The sequence below is a fragment of the Channa argus genome, chromosome 12, assembly GCF_033026475.1.
Source record: "Channa argus isolate prfri chromosome 12, Channa argus male v1.0, whole genome shotgun sequence".
NCBI classification, from domain to species: domain Eukaryota; kingdom Metazoa; phylum Chordata; class Actinopteri; order Anabantiformes; family Channidae; genus Channa; species Channa argus.
Window position 1 is genome coordinate 6,018,079 of NC_090208.1, and position 17,036 is coordinate 6,035,114.

Consider the following 17,036-nt stretch of genomic DNA (forward strand, 5'->3'; position numbering starts at 1 on the left):
ACTTTATTATACTCAAATTCAGTTTTAAAGTGTGTGAATATTTCTACTTTGTGTCACTTACTGTCACAGAGAGGTATTGCAGTTTTCACTCCACTGCATTTAATTGCATCTTTTCTCTGTGGATACTCGGCAATTTCAGGGCTAAATATTATCAGGTAAAAAATGTTGAAGTGTTGTTACGGTTGAAGCAGCAGTAAGTACATAAAAATCGGTGGACAGTAGTTAAATCGCCTGCAACATCAGGGATGTTTGCACGTTATTGTATCAATAAACATAATGCAATAATATGTCATTCTGCACAATGATTACTTTTACTTTTGGTTCTTATAAAACCTTTGATATTTTCAGTTTCTATTTCTATAGTGTGGGAAAGAAATGTACAGCCCTGAACAATTTAGATGACTCTCTTTGCTGTGTACGTGTACTTTTGCACCTTAAGCACATTTTAGAAAATGCGCCAAGTACTTCAACAGAGGTGTACTTGGTGGTACTTAAACTTGTGGTACTTAAGCGCACTGTGGTCACGTGATTTCCAAGAAACAGCAGCTGCTGGGGTGTGGGGGAGGGGGGAAGAGACTGTGTGTGTGTGTGTGTGTGTGTGTGTGGTGGGGGTGCGCATGCGCGCTGCATGTTGTTTTGTACTAAGACAGGATGTACATACAGTACTTTTGTTGCAGCAGTTTCTCAAGGACACGCTACTAAAACTCCGCCTGTTGTGGTTTTGGCGGCGCAGTGAACGAAATGAACGGAGCAAAGTAGGTTTTAGTGCAAGTTGCAGGTCTACGATTAATACACGATAAACACACAAAAAAAAATCACATTTATGCATTAAAAAAGTGCTGAAGGCAGAGGCGGTGGATGGGGCCTTAACACTTTTAACATTTGGGCTTTTGTTCTTTGCTGGCTGGCTGTGGGAGGAGGGGGGGCAGTGGGAGGGGGAGGGGACACTTCTCTATATTTAAGCTTGTCTCGCTTCCTGTTTTACATTCACTCAGACGCTTCTACGGGAACCGTTCGTTCAGCTCTTTGCTTTGCCTCTGTTTGGCATCATGAAGTCTACATGTAACCTATAACTTTGCGGTTATAGGTTACATGAATGGCATTTAACCTATAACCGTAAAGTTATAGGTTACCTATATGTATGTAACCTATAACCGTAAAGTTATAGGTTACATCCGTAAGTCAAATCCTCTGCAGATTCACGTTGACCAGAAAAATGGCTTCTCTGACCTGTTTTATTGGATTTGCTTTCTGTTTCCTGGTTTCTGGCTCTGAAGGTGAGATCTCCGTATAGTGTTGTCTATAATCGATGTACGTTATTCTGATACGTATCGCGATAATTGTTGAACCCATTTAACGCGCTTCTGTTGTTGTACACACACTTTAATAAAACTCTGACAGAGAATTGAGCTCGTGAACCATGTGGTGACGTGGTCGAAGGGCTGTGGCGCAGGTCGATAAGCAGAACTGCGCCGTGTTTCTATTCAAGGTTTTACGAATCTGACGCTTTAATTTGTTGTTTTGATGGGATACTGTTCTTTATACAACTGTTGTTGTTTTTTCTTTTGTTTTTTAAATTTCTGTATCAAAATATATATATATTGATAATGTGTTCAAAGCTACACATGGAGAGTTTATTCCCAGTCCACACTTAATATGCTGCTTGGTTAAAGTAAAACAGTTGGAGCCACAAAGGGGTTTTTACTATATACTTGAACGGGGTAAGTTGTTCTTTTATACTGGAGCCACTAGGGGGCAATAACAACTGTTGTTGTTGTTGTTGGTAATATCAGGCACCTTGGCGCCTGATTGGTTGTTGCTGGGAGACACAACAATTCTTTCAAACTTAAAACACTGAATAAGCTTCCAGGTGATGGATTTAGCTCTAGAAGTGCTACAAATATGCTACAAGAAAAAGTTAGAAATTTCAAGAATGCACCTAAAATGCACTGTAAGCTTTCACAGGTGAACTTCCTTTGACTTTCCCTAAATTTTTGAATGCACATTTCCAGCTGTTCAGTGTTTCAGTACTAGTTGCATAGCATGTTGTTCTCTAACAAGGTGATTAATAATAGCAGAAATCGTATGGTTTATATCGTATTCATACAGTCCATTTTGACATCATGAGACAACGACAACCACTAAACATTGACAGGTTATTGACATTTGTTGTTGTGGTATATTCACCACTGTTGTTGGCTTTTGTTTCAATAAATTGTTTGAGATGGAGGAACTACCATTGCATGCTTCTACTTAAATGTCCTAAAATGTGATATAATATCACTGTAGCATGAACTTGTTACATTTTTGACAGTTTTCTTATCCCTAAATTTTTGTGACAAATTTATTTGAGAGCTCATAGTATTTCTACATTAACAAGCATCACAGCACATGATGATCTGTTGTAGTAAAATGCACGTTTGTGTTCAACATGTAGCAGCTGGTTAAGGAGTCAATGCTGAAAAATACAGGTTTTCTCAGTGTTTGATCAGTTATAAAAGAACCTCTGTTTCGATTTTACTGATTTTTTTTTTTTTTTTTTTTTTTTTTTTTGGTCAACCACACCCTTAGGTATTATGTACACAAATATTCACATGAGTGCATGAGATTAGACTCCATGTGATGTTTTGGGTTATATAATAGGTGAGGCTGTCGCATAAAGTTGTTGCTGTACCCGTGCTACAGATAAAGCTGCGCTTGAACTTGAAGCCTGGCCTGTTTTAGGAGGAAGAGGAAGAACTCATTTCCTGTAACGACTGAGCTTGGTCTCAAAGGGCCAGGATGAAGCCATGAAGTGACGCCAGGAGCTGCTGAGGAGAAGAGAAGATGCAGGTGCCAGCAACAGTTTTCCACACAGTAGAGGCTGATGGAGCAAAGGGGCCACATTATAATGGGGGGTTGGGGGGGACCTCCAGAACCTCGTACCTCGTATGCAGTAAACCACTCAACACATGGATAATAAAAGATGACTGTACATCACCTGAAGCTGCACTTTCATAGACACAATCAGATGTGGTTCAGATGGTCTGCCATTGAGAAACCGCTTTGAGTTTGGTCTACAGGTATTTTCCTGGAACCTGGAGCCAGACCCATTGGAGCCGGACAGGGAGAACCTGTGTATCTGGACACACGAAGAACAGCAGGGATAGCAGAGAGGGTGGGGAGTGAACTGCCACATCTCACACAGATGATTCAAGTTGTCTCTTTCATCTTCACCCTGTCATGACTGCACACATTTCCTGGTTCCTGGTTCTGTCTAGATCAGGATTCGAGGATGAGAGACTCCATCACCAGCTGCCACAGAGGAGGGATCAGCTCATTGTCTTCTTCTAAGGGGGTTTGCATGGGGGGTGTTAGGGTTTGTTCAAAGTAATTTAGTAATTGTTTCCAATGTTAAATGTAATGTTTGCCTGTGTGTGTAATTTAATTGTTTATGTAATGTATGTTTGTGATGTGTCTATGTACTGATGATGTCATTAGTGACACCATGTAGCTTTAATAGAGCCTTTGCATTTCACACGAGTTGTTGTTCTGCATTGAACTCTATCTGCTTTGATCTCTGTTTCCAATAAATGGTGTGAACAAGGAAGAGCCTGGTGGAGTTGGCTGAGTTCGGGTGAAGTGTTAAGTCACTAAGTCCCCGCCGGGCTCCCCTTGATCAAGTAAAAGACAAAAGTCGACTCTTGTGTGTTATTTCACTGTTGTTGAACTGTATCTCCAGGTATAATCAGCTCTGTTGTGGTTGTCAGAACCCAACGGGGGACGTGAACCGTTTTGATCAGCGAAAAAGCGTCCTGCGGGGTAAGGGAAAGTCTAAAGCAAACCCCTTCTTGCTTTGTGGAAATTAGTTGGAGCATTTTACAAGCTTTTGGTTCAAGGTTCCCTTTGTGAAAGCGACTCATGCGTTTGTTCGGCGAATTCGGCAGTAAATAACAGACGAGTGGGGTCATCTCAAATAAAGCTGGAGTAAATGTCACTTTATGGATGGTGGAGAGTTTTCTTTGAGCCCCTTTAACCTCAATACTCTGTTTTATATTTCAGTTTCACAAAACATCATAGCTGAACCTGGACAAACAATCACTCTGCCATGTCAAATTCCCAAAAACACCCCCGTCGTCATCGTGGAATGGACCCGACCTGACCTGGGTACACAGTATGTCCTGTTCTACAGAGACGGGCAATCTGATCCAGAAAACCAGTCCCCATCTTTTAAGAATCGGGTGGGGCTGAAGGAAGGTCTGATGCAAGACGGAGACGTGTCTTTGATCCTGAAGGATGTGACCATGGATGACAAGGGCACCTATGAGTGTCACATCGTCCCGAAGGAAACAAACCGCAGGAAGAGAGCAGGAAGCTTTGACACTGAGCCAATCAAGATCATCAACCTGAATGTTCGGCAACCAGGTGGGTTTAGATTGTGGATCTTCTTCCTGGTTGCTGATGTGAGAGGTTTGTTTTTTCTAAAGATGTGATTCTGTTCTGCAGGTTTCACACATGATGAGGTTGGACTAGTGATTGGTGTGTTAGCTGTTGCTCTCGTCCTCGCTCTTGTTCCTGCCGGGGTTCTGATCTGGAGAAGACGTAAAGGCTTCAAAAAGGCAACGGCTTTCCAATCTTCAGTCGATGAAGAATTCGAACTGAAGCCCCTTTAAAACCTCTCAGATCAGTTAAACTGAATTTGGGAGTCCTGTCTTGCTGCTGTTTCCTCAATGACCCGTTTTAACATGCATCACATAAGTCACGGAACTTCCTAGATTTTAGTGTTCAGTTCAATTACGCTAGAAACCAGTACATGGAGATGAAGACTGGGTTATTTACTCTCAACTTAGCTCCAACTGCACCATCATTCACATTCATCAAACCATAATGTTTAATGCACTAATTAAAAACAGAAAATGATTTCTTTGACCCAGAATCAGAAATACTTTAATAATCCCCTATTGGAAGTTTCTCAAAAGCCAAATCATGCTACTGGTCTCTTTTTAGTTATTTGCAACATTATTTTCCACCATCCCCATAAAGACACCAAGCTCACGTTTCCTGCGCTCACGTTTAACGTCCATCAGTCTGCAGCGTGGATTAGCTCGTTTTTCTGTTCGGTGTGACGTCCGTTGTTGTCCAAAAGGCACATTAACCAGCCACACTGCTCCACTGGGTGACACATTTCTTCAGTTCAAACTGTGTGGTCAAGAAATTGTTAAAAAAAAAAAAAACCATTAAAAAAGTCTGTGTCCCTTTTTACATCTGAAGAAGCAACAATTAACTGGTGTAAAAAGTTATGCAGATTGTTTTAATGTGTTTTTTTTTCTCAATCTCTTAACCACATGGTTTGGAATGAAGAAATATGTCGCGCAATGTAGCGGTGTGGCTGGCTTATGTGTTTCGCTAGTTTTTGGACAACAACGGAGGTCTGCAGCGCAGAGCGACAAGCTGATCCAGGCTGCGGACCGACAGACGTCAAACATGAATGCAGGGAATTGGTTTTAGTGACTGTATGGTGATTGTGGACAATACAAATTTATTCATCACTATTTGTCTTAATGCCCCTGCAGTATAATTTGGACTCTTACATCACAAGATACAAGATATGTGAAACAGCAGCAAGACAGTTTGTTCATCTGTTGGATTTCTTCGCGCCTCTATTGGCCTATTGGGTCATAGAATGAGCAAATTTATCACCAGTTGACAGGTTTTCTATTTTTAGAGTTTTTAGATTTATTTTCTGAGATTCTCTGGACCATCTTGAGTTTTATTCAAATAGGTGTAATAAAAATTCATTTTGAACCAGAGCAGTGAAAGTCATATCTCTCTCTCTAAAAATTATGTTCCTAAGCAAGTGGAACGAGGTTACAAAATTGATAGGGAAATTAATTGGTGCTTAATGAAGATCAGATTCAACAACCTACAGCACTTAGGTTAAGGTTAGAGAAAGGTGGTGGCTTGGTTTGGAAACAAATGAACACATTAAAAATGAGTGTTTTTGTTTTTCTATTAAGACACAATCTTTCTCTAAACCACAATCTTTCTCTAGCCTTAAGCGTTGGTAGACTCACAAACACAACCACTGTGGTCAGGAAAAAAAAAAAAAGGTGTTGAACTGTAAGATTGGACATTTTGGAGAAAATTGTTTTGAATTATTTGATCAGAATCACATTGGGAATGTACAACATAACACAGCACACAAAGCAATACAATGAGAAATGCTAAATATAGCTGGCACATAGGCGTTTTCTCTACCAAAGTACATCCTCGTGTGTGTGTGTGTGTGTGTGTGTGTGTGTGTGTGTGTGTGTGTCTATGAGGAAACAAATACTTTGCACTGATGACTGAACCTGTTGCGGGTTAATACCAGTAACTATGAAACACAAAAACTGGGTTAGGGGAAAATTAAAATAATAATAATAATAATAATCTGGCTGTAAATGCACCAACCAAGAGCAATGCAAATAACTCTTTCTCCCTTCACAACTCTTTAACTCTTTCCATCAGGGTAATTGCTAATCACTAGCACTATATGAGCATTTTTTTTTTTACTTGTTTAAAAGCATATTTTTAAACTTAAGCTAAGTATTATGTTCTCTGTGTTATAATTTTTCAAGCTTTTGTCAAACATGGATTAAAACTCATCATCATACTTTATAACGTGGCTTTGCAGTGCAGATTAAGTTACATACACATATACCTAAAATGGAGAAATAAATGAATTTCATCAAATCACATGTTACTTTGGTATGATAAAATTGTAATGATCATATATTTGTTGTTTTTCATTTATTAAAATATATGCATAAACATAAATTGCATTAAAAAAGAAATATAACAGGCTTTTACAACATTACCACATATAACACATGAATACATCACATATTTAAACCTTAAAGTAATTATAAATACAAATTCTACTACAAGAATATAAAAGGTGGCTTATACAGTCACACAATGACACAACACATGGACATTGAAAAGAATTCAGGGTAAGTTTCTGTTCTGCAGAAGAGAATCTAGGGTTTTTACCGCCACGCTGGAACATGTTGAGCCAACTGAACCAGTTCCAGAAACGACAACAAATACCTCAGGCAGGTAACTATCAGTGGCTTTTCTTGAAAAACAAGCAGCTCAAAGTTCAGTTTGATCGGTGTTTATCTCAGCGTGTCGTAGCCTGGCTGCTTAATCTATTGCAGATTTCTGGAACAACCATAAAACTAAGTAGCCAATAAAACCTCCTGTAGTTGAAACTGAATCTGTTACTCCTCTGCAGGGCGAGTTGTACTTTGCATAAGCAAATTTAAACAGTCAGGATGGGCTGTGACAAAAGAGCAGTTCCTCTTTCGTACGTTAAAAACTCCCGTATAACATCAGCACTTTGGATTCATCTCTGACCTCGAGTCACAGACTGAAACAACTCCGCCCCACGTGTGATCAGCATTGTGGCTGTCTGCGCTTTGTGGCTGTTCACATCATGACTCACAGGGAAATTCATTATTTTCTCTGTAACAAATGTTCCACTGTGATGTTAGAAATAAAACAAAATTAGTTTTGACTTGCAATGTTTTTTACACAGATCAGTATTTGTTCTGTAAATGTTATATTAAATACACTCATATTAGATTGTTCTCATACACTGCACCCAGTTCAGTCATGACGTTTAAGCTCTTACTAATTTCCTGACACATTGTTTTTCCCTTATAGGAACAGACATGTAGTGTGTGTGTCAGGGCCTTGTACATTCCATGTTAGGGGAAGACTAAGGGTGACTCACAGAAACCAGACGGGGTGGTTTTCTTTACTCTATGATAATGTAGAATAAATATACCCATTGTACCATGACATTTTCTGAAGGTTACATCAGTGGTGCTTTCAGCGGCACGATGTCAGTTTGAAACTCTTTTATCTTTTCCTGTTCCCTGATGCAAAAACTTCCTGTTAATGTGATCAAGGTTCGACATGATGGGAGTGAAATATTTAACCTTGTTAGGGTAACAACTCAGTCAGCGACGAAATAACTCCAGAGTGAGTGTGTGTGTGGGTGTGTGATGATTAAGGGAGATGTTAATGAGTGTGTGGGTTAGAGGCTAATTCAAGTGCTAAGACAAGTTTCTAAAGTTTAAAATGTCAGTTTACTGCTCAGTTGTTCTTATGTTTCTTCTTTTTACAGAGTTGGAGACCTTTTTTAAAAAGAATTATCTGATTCTAGGGTCTAAGGGCAGATAGTGTTGTGTGCTATCAAGATCTGAGTCAAATTGAAAGCCTGTCTGAGCCTCTGGTGTCTGTTAAAACTGGGCTGACTGGACTCTGTTAAAAGCAGCTTTAATTGGTTCAGTGAACAATTTCAAACGTTCAAACAATTTAAAGCTTCGGGAATGTCTGGCTCTGTTCAACGACAAAACGAGTCCCGACGAGGAAACTGAAAAATGGAGAAATCCCAGTGCTGCTAGATTCCCAGAAAGCAAATGTGAAAGTCTACAGCATTTCAGGGGCTTTTGTTCAATGTGAAATTGTAGTTCAGAGGTAATTTCAAAACTTAAGGTAAAAAGCAGGAAGTGTAACTTTAATGAGACAAAGCGCCATATTTAGTTACTCTCTTTAAAATGATCTGCTTGTCACCTTCATTGCTTCCGTCTCCTCCACATTCTCACTGTTCAGACTGAGACAGGACACTTCAGTCCATTTGACATTTATCACAGTGTGACCAACACTCATCTCAACTTTTATCAAATATATATTTCACATTTCTGCAGATTTATACAATTCTCACGTGAGGTTTTTCCTGTCGCTCTAGTTTGGAGAGTAAGTGTATGTAAATGGCATAAAACCTTCATGTACTTTAGCTATATATAAAAAAAAAAAATCTCACTTTTTCTACCTGAGAAACTCCTCCAGATGACCTCATCGAGAGGAGTTTTATCAGTTCTGTTTCTGTCTTCTCACTTCTCATACTACAGAGGAAATAGTCGTGGTTAACATGCTCTTCCAGGATTTTTCCAGATTACATCATCTGAACACTTGATGATCAAAATCTCCAAAAGATGTCATCTGGAGGTGTTTTTTAAAGCTGTAAGTGTAGAGATGTTTTAATGTAAGGAGTTAAGTCCGGCCTTAAGGATCAGACTTGAACTGTTATGGGACAAACTGAAGCTCCTCTGCTGCCCCCTGCTGGATGTCTCCTGTCATTCTATGGCCTCTATTTCCAGTAAATCATGTTGTTACATGAACAGTTTAATGCAAACGTTTGGGCACATTTCACAGTTTAATTTTATATTTTAAAAAGCAAAGCGAAAATATGAAATTAACCTTCTTTATGTTTTGAGTTTTAATTTCATGAATATGAAGAAAGCAGAGAGGAGACCAAAGGGTGTGGATAACGTGGGCTACATGTTCAAACATGCTTTCAAATGTTGATTTGTAGATGAAGCATTGCTTGGAATTTGGTTTTGCCATCTTAATCCTTTCACTGTATTTACAGTATATAATGTATTGCAGTAATACACACAGGTGTGCGTAGATGTTTAATATTAGTATCCTGTGTTACGCCGCTGTCTAGGGGGTAGAGGTGCAACATACAAAGATAAGTTACGATGTTCTAACAGAAAGATATTTATTGTAAACGAAAGAAAAGTGTCAAACAAAACATGACACTACAGCTCAGGGTAAACCAAGCCCAACATAATAAACTAAATAAACTATTCCCCACAGAAAGTGCCAGCTAGGCTGATAGAAAGAAACGCTAACCCTAACTCCCTAATGTGAAACAAGAGAAAACAATCAAAAGAAAATGGCAGTTCACCCCTACAGAATAAATACTATTAACAAAATGTACAATTTACAAACAAAGCCACCGCACAAAATCTAACAGTTCAAAAATGCTAAATAAGGTCTGGACGCCAAGAACAGCGAACAGGTTTTGCTGCCAGAAAAAGCCTCTCGCTGGCTGTTGGGAACCGTACTTTTCAAACTCCAGGAAGTAGGATGGACCAATCAGCTTCCAGTACTGCCCCCCAATCCGGCCAATCAGGCAGGGCACCTATAAGAACAACAAAGTACAAACTGTGCTGTTACTGTGCTGAAACTATAAAACCACACTTTAAATGAGACTTTCAATTAAATGGGCACAAACCTGCTCCCTGAGTTTCAGATTACAGATTCCAGACAACCTCAACATGACAAATTCCCCACATTTATTATTCATTTCCTATTTATAAACCCATAACTTAAAAAAGCCTTTAACTTGAATAAAAAATGGAACAAATCAACCAATTCTTAAAGAACTGTGTTTAAGAAAATCCATGAAACTCACTGTCCATGGAGACTTAAGCTTGTGAGAGATTGTTGTTACCTTCATTATGTCAATGTGTAGAAAAATCGTCAGGAGACTGATGTTCGGTGTTTGAAAGAAAAGTTTTACACTTGTTTTTATTTTTTATTTTATTTGAATAAACCAAAAGTAAAGTCTCTGGAATTTTGTTTGAAAACTCCAGTTTTCTGTCCATAAAACTCAAAAGTGAAGCGACAGTTGTTGGAGCTGCTGTTATTGTGTTCTGCCACCTGCTGGCAGCTTCCTGTGAAAGAAAAGTTTTACACTTGTTTTTATTTTATTTGAATAAGCCAAATGTAAAATCTCCAGATTTGTAGAATTTTGTGATGACGCTGTTTGAAAACTCCAATTTTCTGCCCATAAACCTCAAAAGTGAAGCGACAGTTGTTGGAGCCAGGTGACCAGGTGATATTCTGAATCCAGTACTACTGGAAAATGCCGCCCACCCTTCTGTTTCCTTCCGTATGACAGCACATTTGATGGCTTCCTGCTGCAAGGCACCTGGGTATAAGAGGAAACCCCATTGTGTCAGGTCAACACTGTAAGTATTGACCTAAAAAAAATCGGCATTCAGGCCAACAGGAAGCTTTATGTCTGCACTGAAATATGTTACTGCAGTACAGTAAAATATTTCTAATGTTGTCACTGTGGAGCATAAATAAAAGCTGCCTAGAATATGACCAAGAGTCTGTTGTAAACTTTTATCACATCTTTTACTTCACTTTATTTTATTCTATTATTATTTTATTCCACCAAAGGGAGTTTTTGACCTATCGAGAGCACGTGGCTGTACACACTGTGGGACAGGGTGTGTTAGAGTGGGGTTTCTGCTGACTATGACCACATGACCATGAACCGTCATCCTGACTAAGAGGCAATTTGAGACCACAGGGTATCATGTCCACCTTCTAAACAGGATACTGGGAAATTAGAGCTCACCTGCTTCTCAGCTCAACTTCAAATATTTTCATTTTAAACAGTGGCAATGGTTTCACAAGACAGACTTTGATCACACCCTGGACTTGTAGTAAATAGATTAACTATTGCGTTTCATTCCTGAGAAAACAGAATTTGTAACATGATACTACACTGTACTGATAAGGACTTTGTAGCAATGAGAGAGAGTTTGCAGTATTCTGCAAATACACGAAGTGTGAGAGTTTGTGTTGTTTTATTTCTGTAAAAAGAGAATGAACCACATTCGTCACACGCATCAGACTGATGAAGTTGCTGAGTAGTGTCAGAATAATACCTGTACCTGAGCAGCTGGTGACGCTCCTCTGCTGGTTACTGAGATGATGTGCTGCCACCTGCTGGCTGATTCCTGTCACTGCTCAGTGTGAACACCAACATTTCCACACGTCAGCGCATATTATCTTATGCCTGGAGAGTCTGGAGAGGATTTCTTTATGGTTTTTGTTGACATTTTCAGCACTAAACAGAATCTTACGCATTGCAGCACATGAATCCTAAAACCTCATTGGAGCCTTTAAAGGTCCAGTTTCCTGCCTTAAAAAAAAGTCTTGTCTAACAAAGTGTATAAATCAAACTATTGACTGAAATGGGAATATTGATGCAGTACAGACACAGAGATGTGATTTTCCATTTGCTCAGTCACAACAACGACAATGACAAACTGTTGTAAAGTGACAAAAAGGAGCCAAAATGGCGGCGACTCATTTTTATGCTATAAACAGTCAAAAACACACGATTTGACATGTACAAACACTGTGGTTTGGTTACATTTAGGCACTAAATAAAGACGTTAAAGTTGTGCCACAAGTCACAGGACACGTCTCGTGACTTTTGCAACAGCAAAAACAATGGTACAAAAACCACAGTGTATTTTGCTGCTAGTTAAGGAGAAACTTAAGGCCAAATAAAGGTTTAATACTGTAATTTTACTTTGTTTGAGAGGTAACAGGTGTAGAGAGACAGCAGCAGGACTAGTTATCATCTCTTGTGCACAGACCTGTTTGTCGCTTGAAGGACTCAAACTCTGGTTTTTACTTGCTCAAATTTGAAACATTTTAGCTTCATTTAGGTGGAAGAAGACACTGATCACACTGGATCAGTTAAAAGTGACGCCCTGTGGTGACATCATCACAGTCACCGTCCCATCCCTGCTCACACTGGGTGGGCAACATCATCCCCATGGAGATAGTCAGGTGGTTTCATACAGACAGAGCTGGTTAGAAAGAAAAATAGAACATGGATGAACTATTAAAGACAATTGTGACTGATTGAATGATTTATTGATCGACTGATTGGTAGATGAGTGTTTCCTGTGGGTCTGTGTTGACATAAAGACACGGTGTGGACAGTGGAGATGACGTACAGACAGAACACCACCAGGTGGAGTAGCAGTCTTAACCAAAGATTGATGGAGCTGGAGGCTGGTGGGGGGTTGATTCGAGGGTTTGGTTCTGCAGAGGTGGGTTGAGTTGTAGGTTTTTCTGTAAAGAGAATTCACCGGATCAGGTGGAAATGTGGAAGTGCTGAAAACTACATAACCCTGCTGACCATGACCGCATATCATCTGTCCCATCTGCAGGACATTTATTATGTGAAGCACTAAAGTTTGGGATTTTTCAGCCTAAACCTGAGCACAAACCTGCTCTTGAATGAGTTTGGAATTACAAATTTATTGTGAATAATCTCAATACAACAAGTCGTCAGGAGACTGATGTTCGGTGTTTGAAAGAAAACTTTTACACTTGATTTTATTTTTTATTTTATTTGAATAAACCAAAGGTAAAGTCTCTGGAATTTTGTGATGACGCTGTTTGAAAACTCCAGTTTTCTGTCCATAAAACTCAAGAGTGAAGCGACAGTTGTTGGAGATGCTGTCATTGTGTTCTGCCACCTGCTGGCAGCTTCCTGTCTGCAGGTGAAAAACTGGTCCATGCATTTGTTACTTCTAGGTTGGACTACTGTAATTCCCTACTTCTGGGGTGTCCTAATAACTCTCTAAAAAGCCTTCAATTAATCCAAAATGCTGCAGCAAGAGTGCTGACTGGATTAGGAAAGAGAGATCATATTTCACCTTCACTAGCTTCTCTTCATTGGCTTCCCATAAAATCTAGAATAGAGTTCAAAACCCTCCTCCTTACATACAAAGCTCTTAATGGTCAAGCTCCATCATATTTAAAAGATCTCATAGTTCTGTATCGCCCGATTAGACCACTTCGATCCCAAAATACAGGCCTACTTGTGGTTCCCAGAGTTTGCAAAAGTAGAATGGGAGGCAGAGCCTTTAGCTATCAAGCTCCTCTACTGTGGAACCAGCTTCCAATCCAAATTCGGGGAGCAGACACCCTCTCTACTTTTAAGACTAGGCTTAAAACCTTCCTTTTTGATAAAGCTTATAGTTAAACTGCTCACTCAACCTGAACTAGCTTTTCTCTATACATTTACTTGTCACTACTGTATACCATTAATTCTATATCCTACAACCTGCACGATGCTTTGTTGTTGCTTTTTTGTTGTTTTGTTGTTGCTTTTTTGTTGTTTTGTTGTTGCTTTTCTTGTTGTTTTGTTGTTGCTTTTTGTTGTTGCTTTTTGTTGTTTTGTTGTTGCTTTTTTGTTGTTTTGTTGTTGCTTTTCGTTGTTGCTTTTCGTTGCTCTTTTCTTTTCTTTCTCCACTTTCCACTCACCCCAACCGGTCAAGGCAGATGGCCGCCCACCCTGAGCCTGGTTCTGCTGGAGGTTTCTCCCATTAAAGGGAGTTTTTCCTCTCCACTGTTGGCTAGGGCTTGCTCAAGGGGGATTTGTTGGGTTGCTTCTACATACTTGTGTAGTCTCGACTTTATTCTGTAAAGTGCCTTGAGATGACTTTGTTGTAAATTGGCGCTATATAAATAAAGTTGAATTGAATTGAATTGAATTGAAACAGGTACTGACTTTTCTACAGCGTGTACGAGTCAGACGTGGGACCAGTACAACTGAAAAATGCTGCTCGCCTCAAACGCCTGTTTCCTTCTGGAACACAGCATGATTGATGGTTTCCTGCTGTGAGGCCCCAGGGTATAAGAGGAAGCATCATTCACCAGAACTACAGATGTTGATTTTCCTGTCTCCCTGCATTGTTACCGACTCAAGTACTGACAGGAGTGAACCCAGAGCAGACACGCAGATCAAGCTCAACATTAGCACCAGCGTCAGCATGGCCTCTCTGATCAGTCTGCAGCTACACAGCAACATGTGATACACTAAGTATTGACCTATAAAAATCCACTTTCAACAGGAAACAGGAAACATTAGGTTGCACTGAAATAGGTTTGGTTACTGCAGCTCAGTACTGAGTAAAAACATTTCTAATGTTCTCACTGTGACATGTTCAAACACAGTGGTCTGGTTACAGTTGGGCACTAAATAAAGATGTTAGTGCCTTAAAAATGTGTACTTTCTTAAAGTTGAGCTGCATGTCACATGGCAGGTGTCACATGACTTTTGCCACAGGTAGTTAAGGAGTAACTTACTGTTTTACTGTAACAGATTGTTTTCATTGAGAGGTAACAGGTGCAGAGAGAGAGCAGGACTAGTTACTATCACACTGTATTTTCAAAATGTTCATTTGTTCATTTCACCCTTTTAAGTGGTGCACTTTGAATATTTGGGATCTAGAAGAATCTATTTTCTTTTCTGTGCACAGACCTGTTTGTCATTTGATGGACTCAAACTCAAATATGTTAACTTCGTTTTTGATTGGTGGATTGATTGGTGTCGTCAGTCTCCATACACAGACGCCATGAGGACAGTGGAGATGAAGTACAGACAGAACACCACCAGGTGGAGGACCAGTCTGAACACAGGGTGCAGGGGGGTCGAGGGAGGAGGTGGTGTCAAAGTTTGGATCTGCAGAGGTGGGTTGGGCTCCATACTGATGCTGTTAGCTTCCTGCTCTTCATGCAGGTTTGCTAACAGAGCTTGTTTACGCCGACTGCTGATAACTCGATAGCACGTCTTCAGCATGTCAGGATCTATGTTATGTTGATGACAGTCTAATTTGTCTAATTACTTATTATTATGTAATAAATCTATGCTGTAGGCATTATAAATGTAGTAAACTGCCAGATCTATTTGGTCATAAAGTATCTTGACGTCCAAATGTTCTGTTGACTCCATAATTAATCTTTTATTTTAAGTCTTTATTCTCCACAAATTTAAAAAAAAGGTCATTTCAAAATTCCACGTCATCATAAAACCTCTATTTCCATCCATCCATTGTTTTTCTTTTTCAAGTTACAGTTTTTAGCATTTTCCACATAGTTTGTTACTAGAAATTTGCTCCTACATGTACCTTAATGTGGAAGTGACACAGATGTTGAAGACCACCACAGCAGTGCAGTGAGGCTCATCCTCCCGAGCAGTTAGAGATAAGCAATGATTTCTACCTGATTAGTGAGTTTATCAGTTTCTTCTGTATTGTAATTTCACTACAAGTGTCTGAAGGGCTGTGCAGAGCGTGATGGAGGGTAATAGTAAAGTAAAGTGGTTTCAGAGCAGGAAGACGGAGGACAGGGCAGAGCACAGAGGACTGATTCAGAGTCTCCTGGTTAATGGTTTGGCTGATTGATTGGGGCAGAATATGAAGCTGATCCATAAATGCACATTCTTCATTTTTAAGGCAAATTGCACTGTTTTGTGTTTGCACAGTTTTATAAGTCAGTCAATGTTTGTATGGTTTCACAGCACAGTTGGACAAATGAAGACTGTAAATATGACTTTCTTCAATATGATGTAAGTCAAAGAAACCTGGTCAGTGACTGTTAAACTGTAAAGCCCCCCACACCCCCACCTTCTCTGCTCTCAATCAGGAAGTGTGTCAGCAGACATTAACAGACTGCAGATCAGTGGATTCATTTCTGTGACATGTCAGACGATCTGTGGCTGATTTTATCCGACTGAACCAGGCTCTACACAGCATATATTTCACATTTGTTCCCTATCTGCACAGACGCACGTTGACGTTTTGCACAATACACTGTAACTTCTGTGTCTGTGGAGAAAATGATGATCCATCACTAGGAGTTTATCTTTCTAGATTAAATTCTTTACTCAGTCAAAGATTATCTCGCACAAGCAGCTGCTTTAGGAGCCTTCTAACATATTTCTGCAGAAACCACCTTTGATTAAATCGTGTTTTTTAGTTTCAGTTCCCCCTGCTGACCACTTATTTCTGTATTTTTATGTTCAATGTGTTTTAAAGAAGTTGCTTCTTATTAATCTTTGTCTAAACTTTGGTTGTAGAACCTGAAGCTGCTTTCCGTATGTTTACAGTAAGAAGAAAATCTTATCAAAGGTTTTGATTAATTAAAGATGAATTTGTTTTCCTTTCTCCGACATCTCACTGTAATTAACCATAACTAATAAAACCTGACATTATTAGGACCTGATATTTGATTGCATGGTGGTTTTCTTTTCCTGCTACGTACACTTTATAAGTACACTGTAGGTGAATTGTTGCCTCCCACTAGTGCAGCATCTTTGTTGCTACTGTATTTGAGTTAACTTCCCTCAAAAACAATAGGTGAAGGGGTTTGTTTGCCCTGCAGTTACCACTAGCTCGATGAAAATTGTAGTACAAAAGTGCATATTTATGATACCTGAGTAAAGTTAAATAAATCATGTACGTTAGAGCTGCTACTGGAGTTTACAGTGTATATTACACTTACATGTTAAAAAATCATAATACTCATAAAACTGAAAATAATAGTGTGCG

At 39.4% G+C, this 17,036-nt stretch overlaps 2 protein-coding genes across 2 annotated transcripts in view; both read left to right on the forward strand.

Annotated features, from left to right (window-relative positions):
* The window catches only part of LOC137137902 (immunoglobulin superfamily member 3-like), a 221,794-nt gene that overhangs the window by 147,361 nt on the left and 57,397 nt on the right, over positions 1 to 17,036 (forward strand). The gene's annotated exons all lie outside the window — the stretch shown is intronic.
* On the forward strand, positions 1,121 to 5,789 carry LOC137137943 (myelin-oligodendrocyte glycoprotein-like). Its single transcript, XM_067524792.1, has 3 exons — positions 1,121 to 1,277; positions 4,042 to 4,404; positions 4,486 to 5,789. Exons 1-3 carry the CDS (start codon positions 1,217 to 1,219, stop codon positions 4,650 to 4,652), a joined length of 591 nt encoding a protein of 196 aa, XP_067380893.1. The 5' UTR covers positions 1,121 to 1,216; the 3' UTR covers positions 4,653 to 5,789.

Excerpts from the sequence above, each read along its gene's own strand:
- LOC137137943 (XM_067524792.1), top strand. The coding sequence starts at position 1,217 with ATGGCTTCTCTGACCTGTTTTATTGGATTTGCTTTCTGTTTCCTGGTT. Across the intron at positions 1,278-4,041 it reads CCTGGTTTCTGGCTCTGAAG|TTTCACAAAACATCATAGCT; the intron begins GTGAGATCTCCG and ends TTTATATTTCAG. Across the intron at positions 4,405-4,485 it reads CCTGAATGTTCGGCAACCAG|GTTTCACACATGATGAGGTT; the intron begins GTGGGTTTAGAT and ends TCTGTTCTGCAG.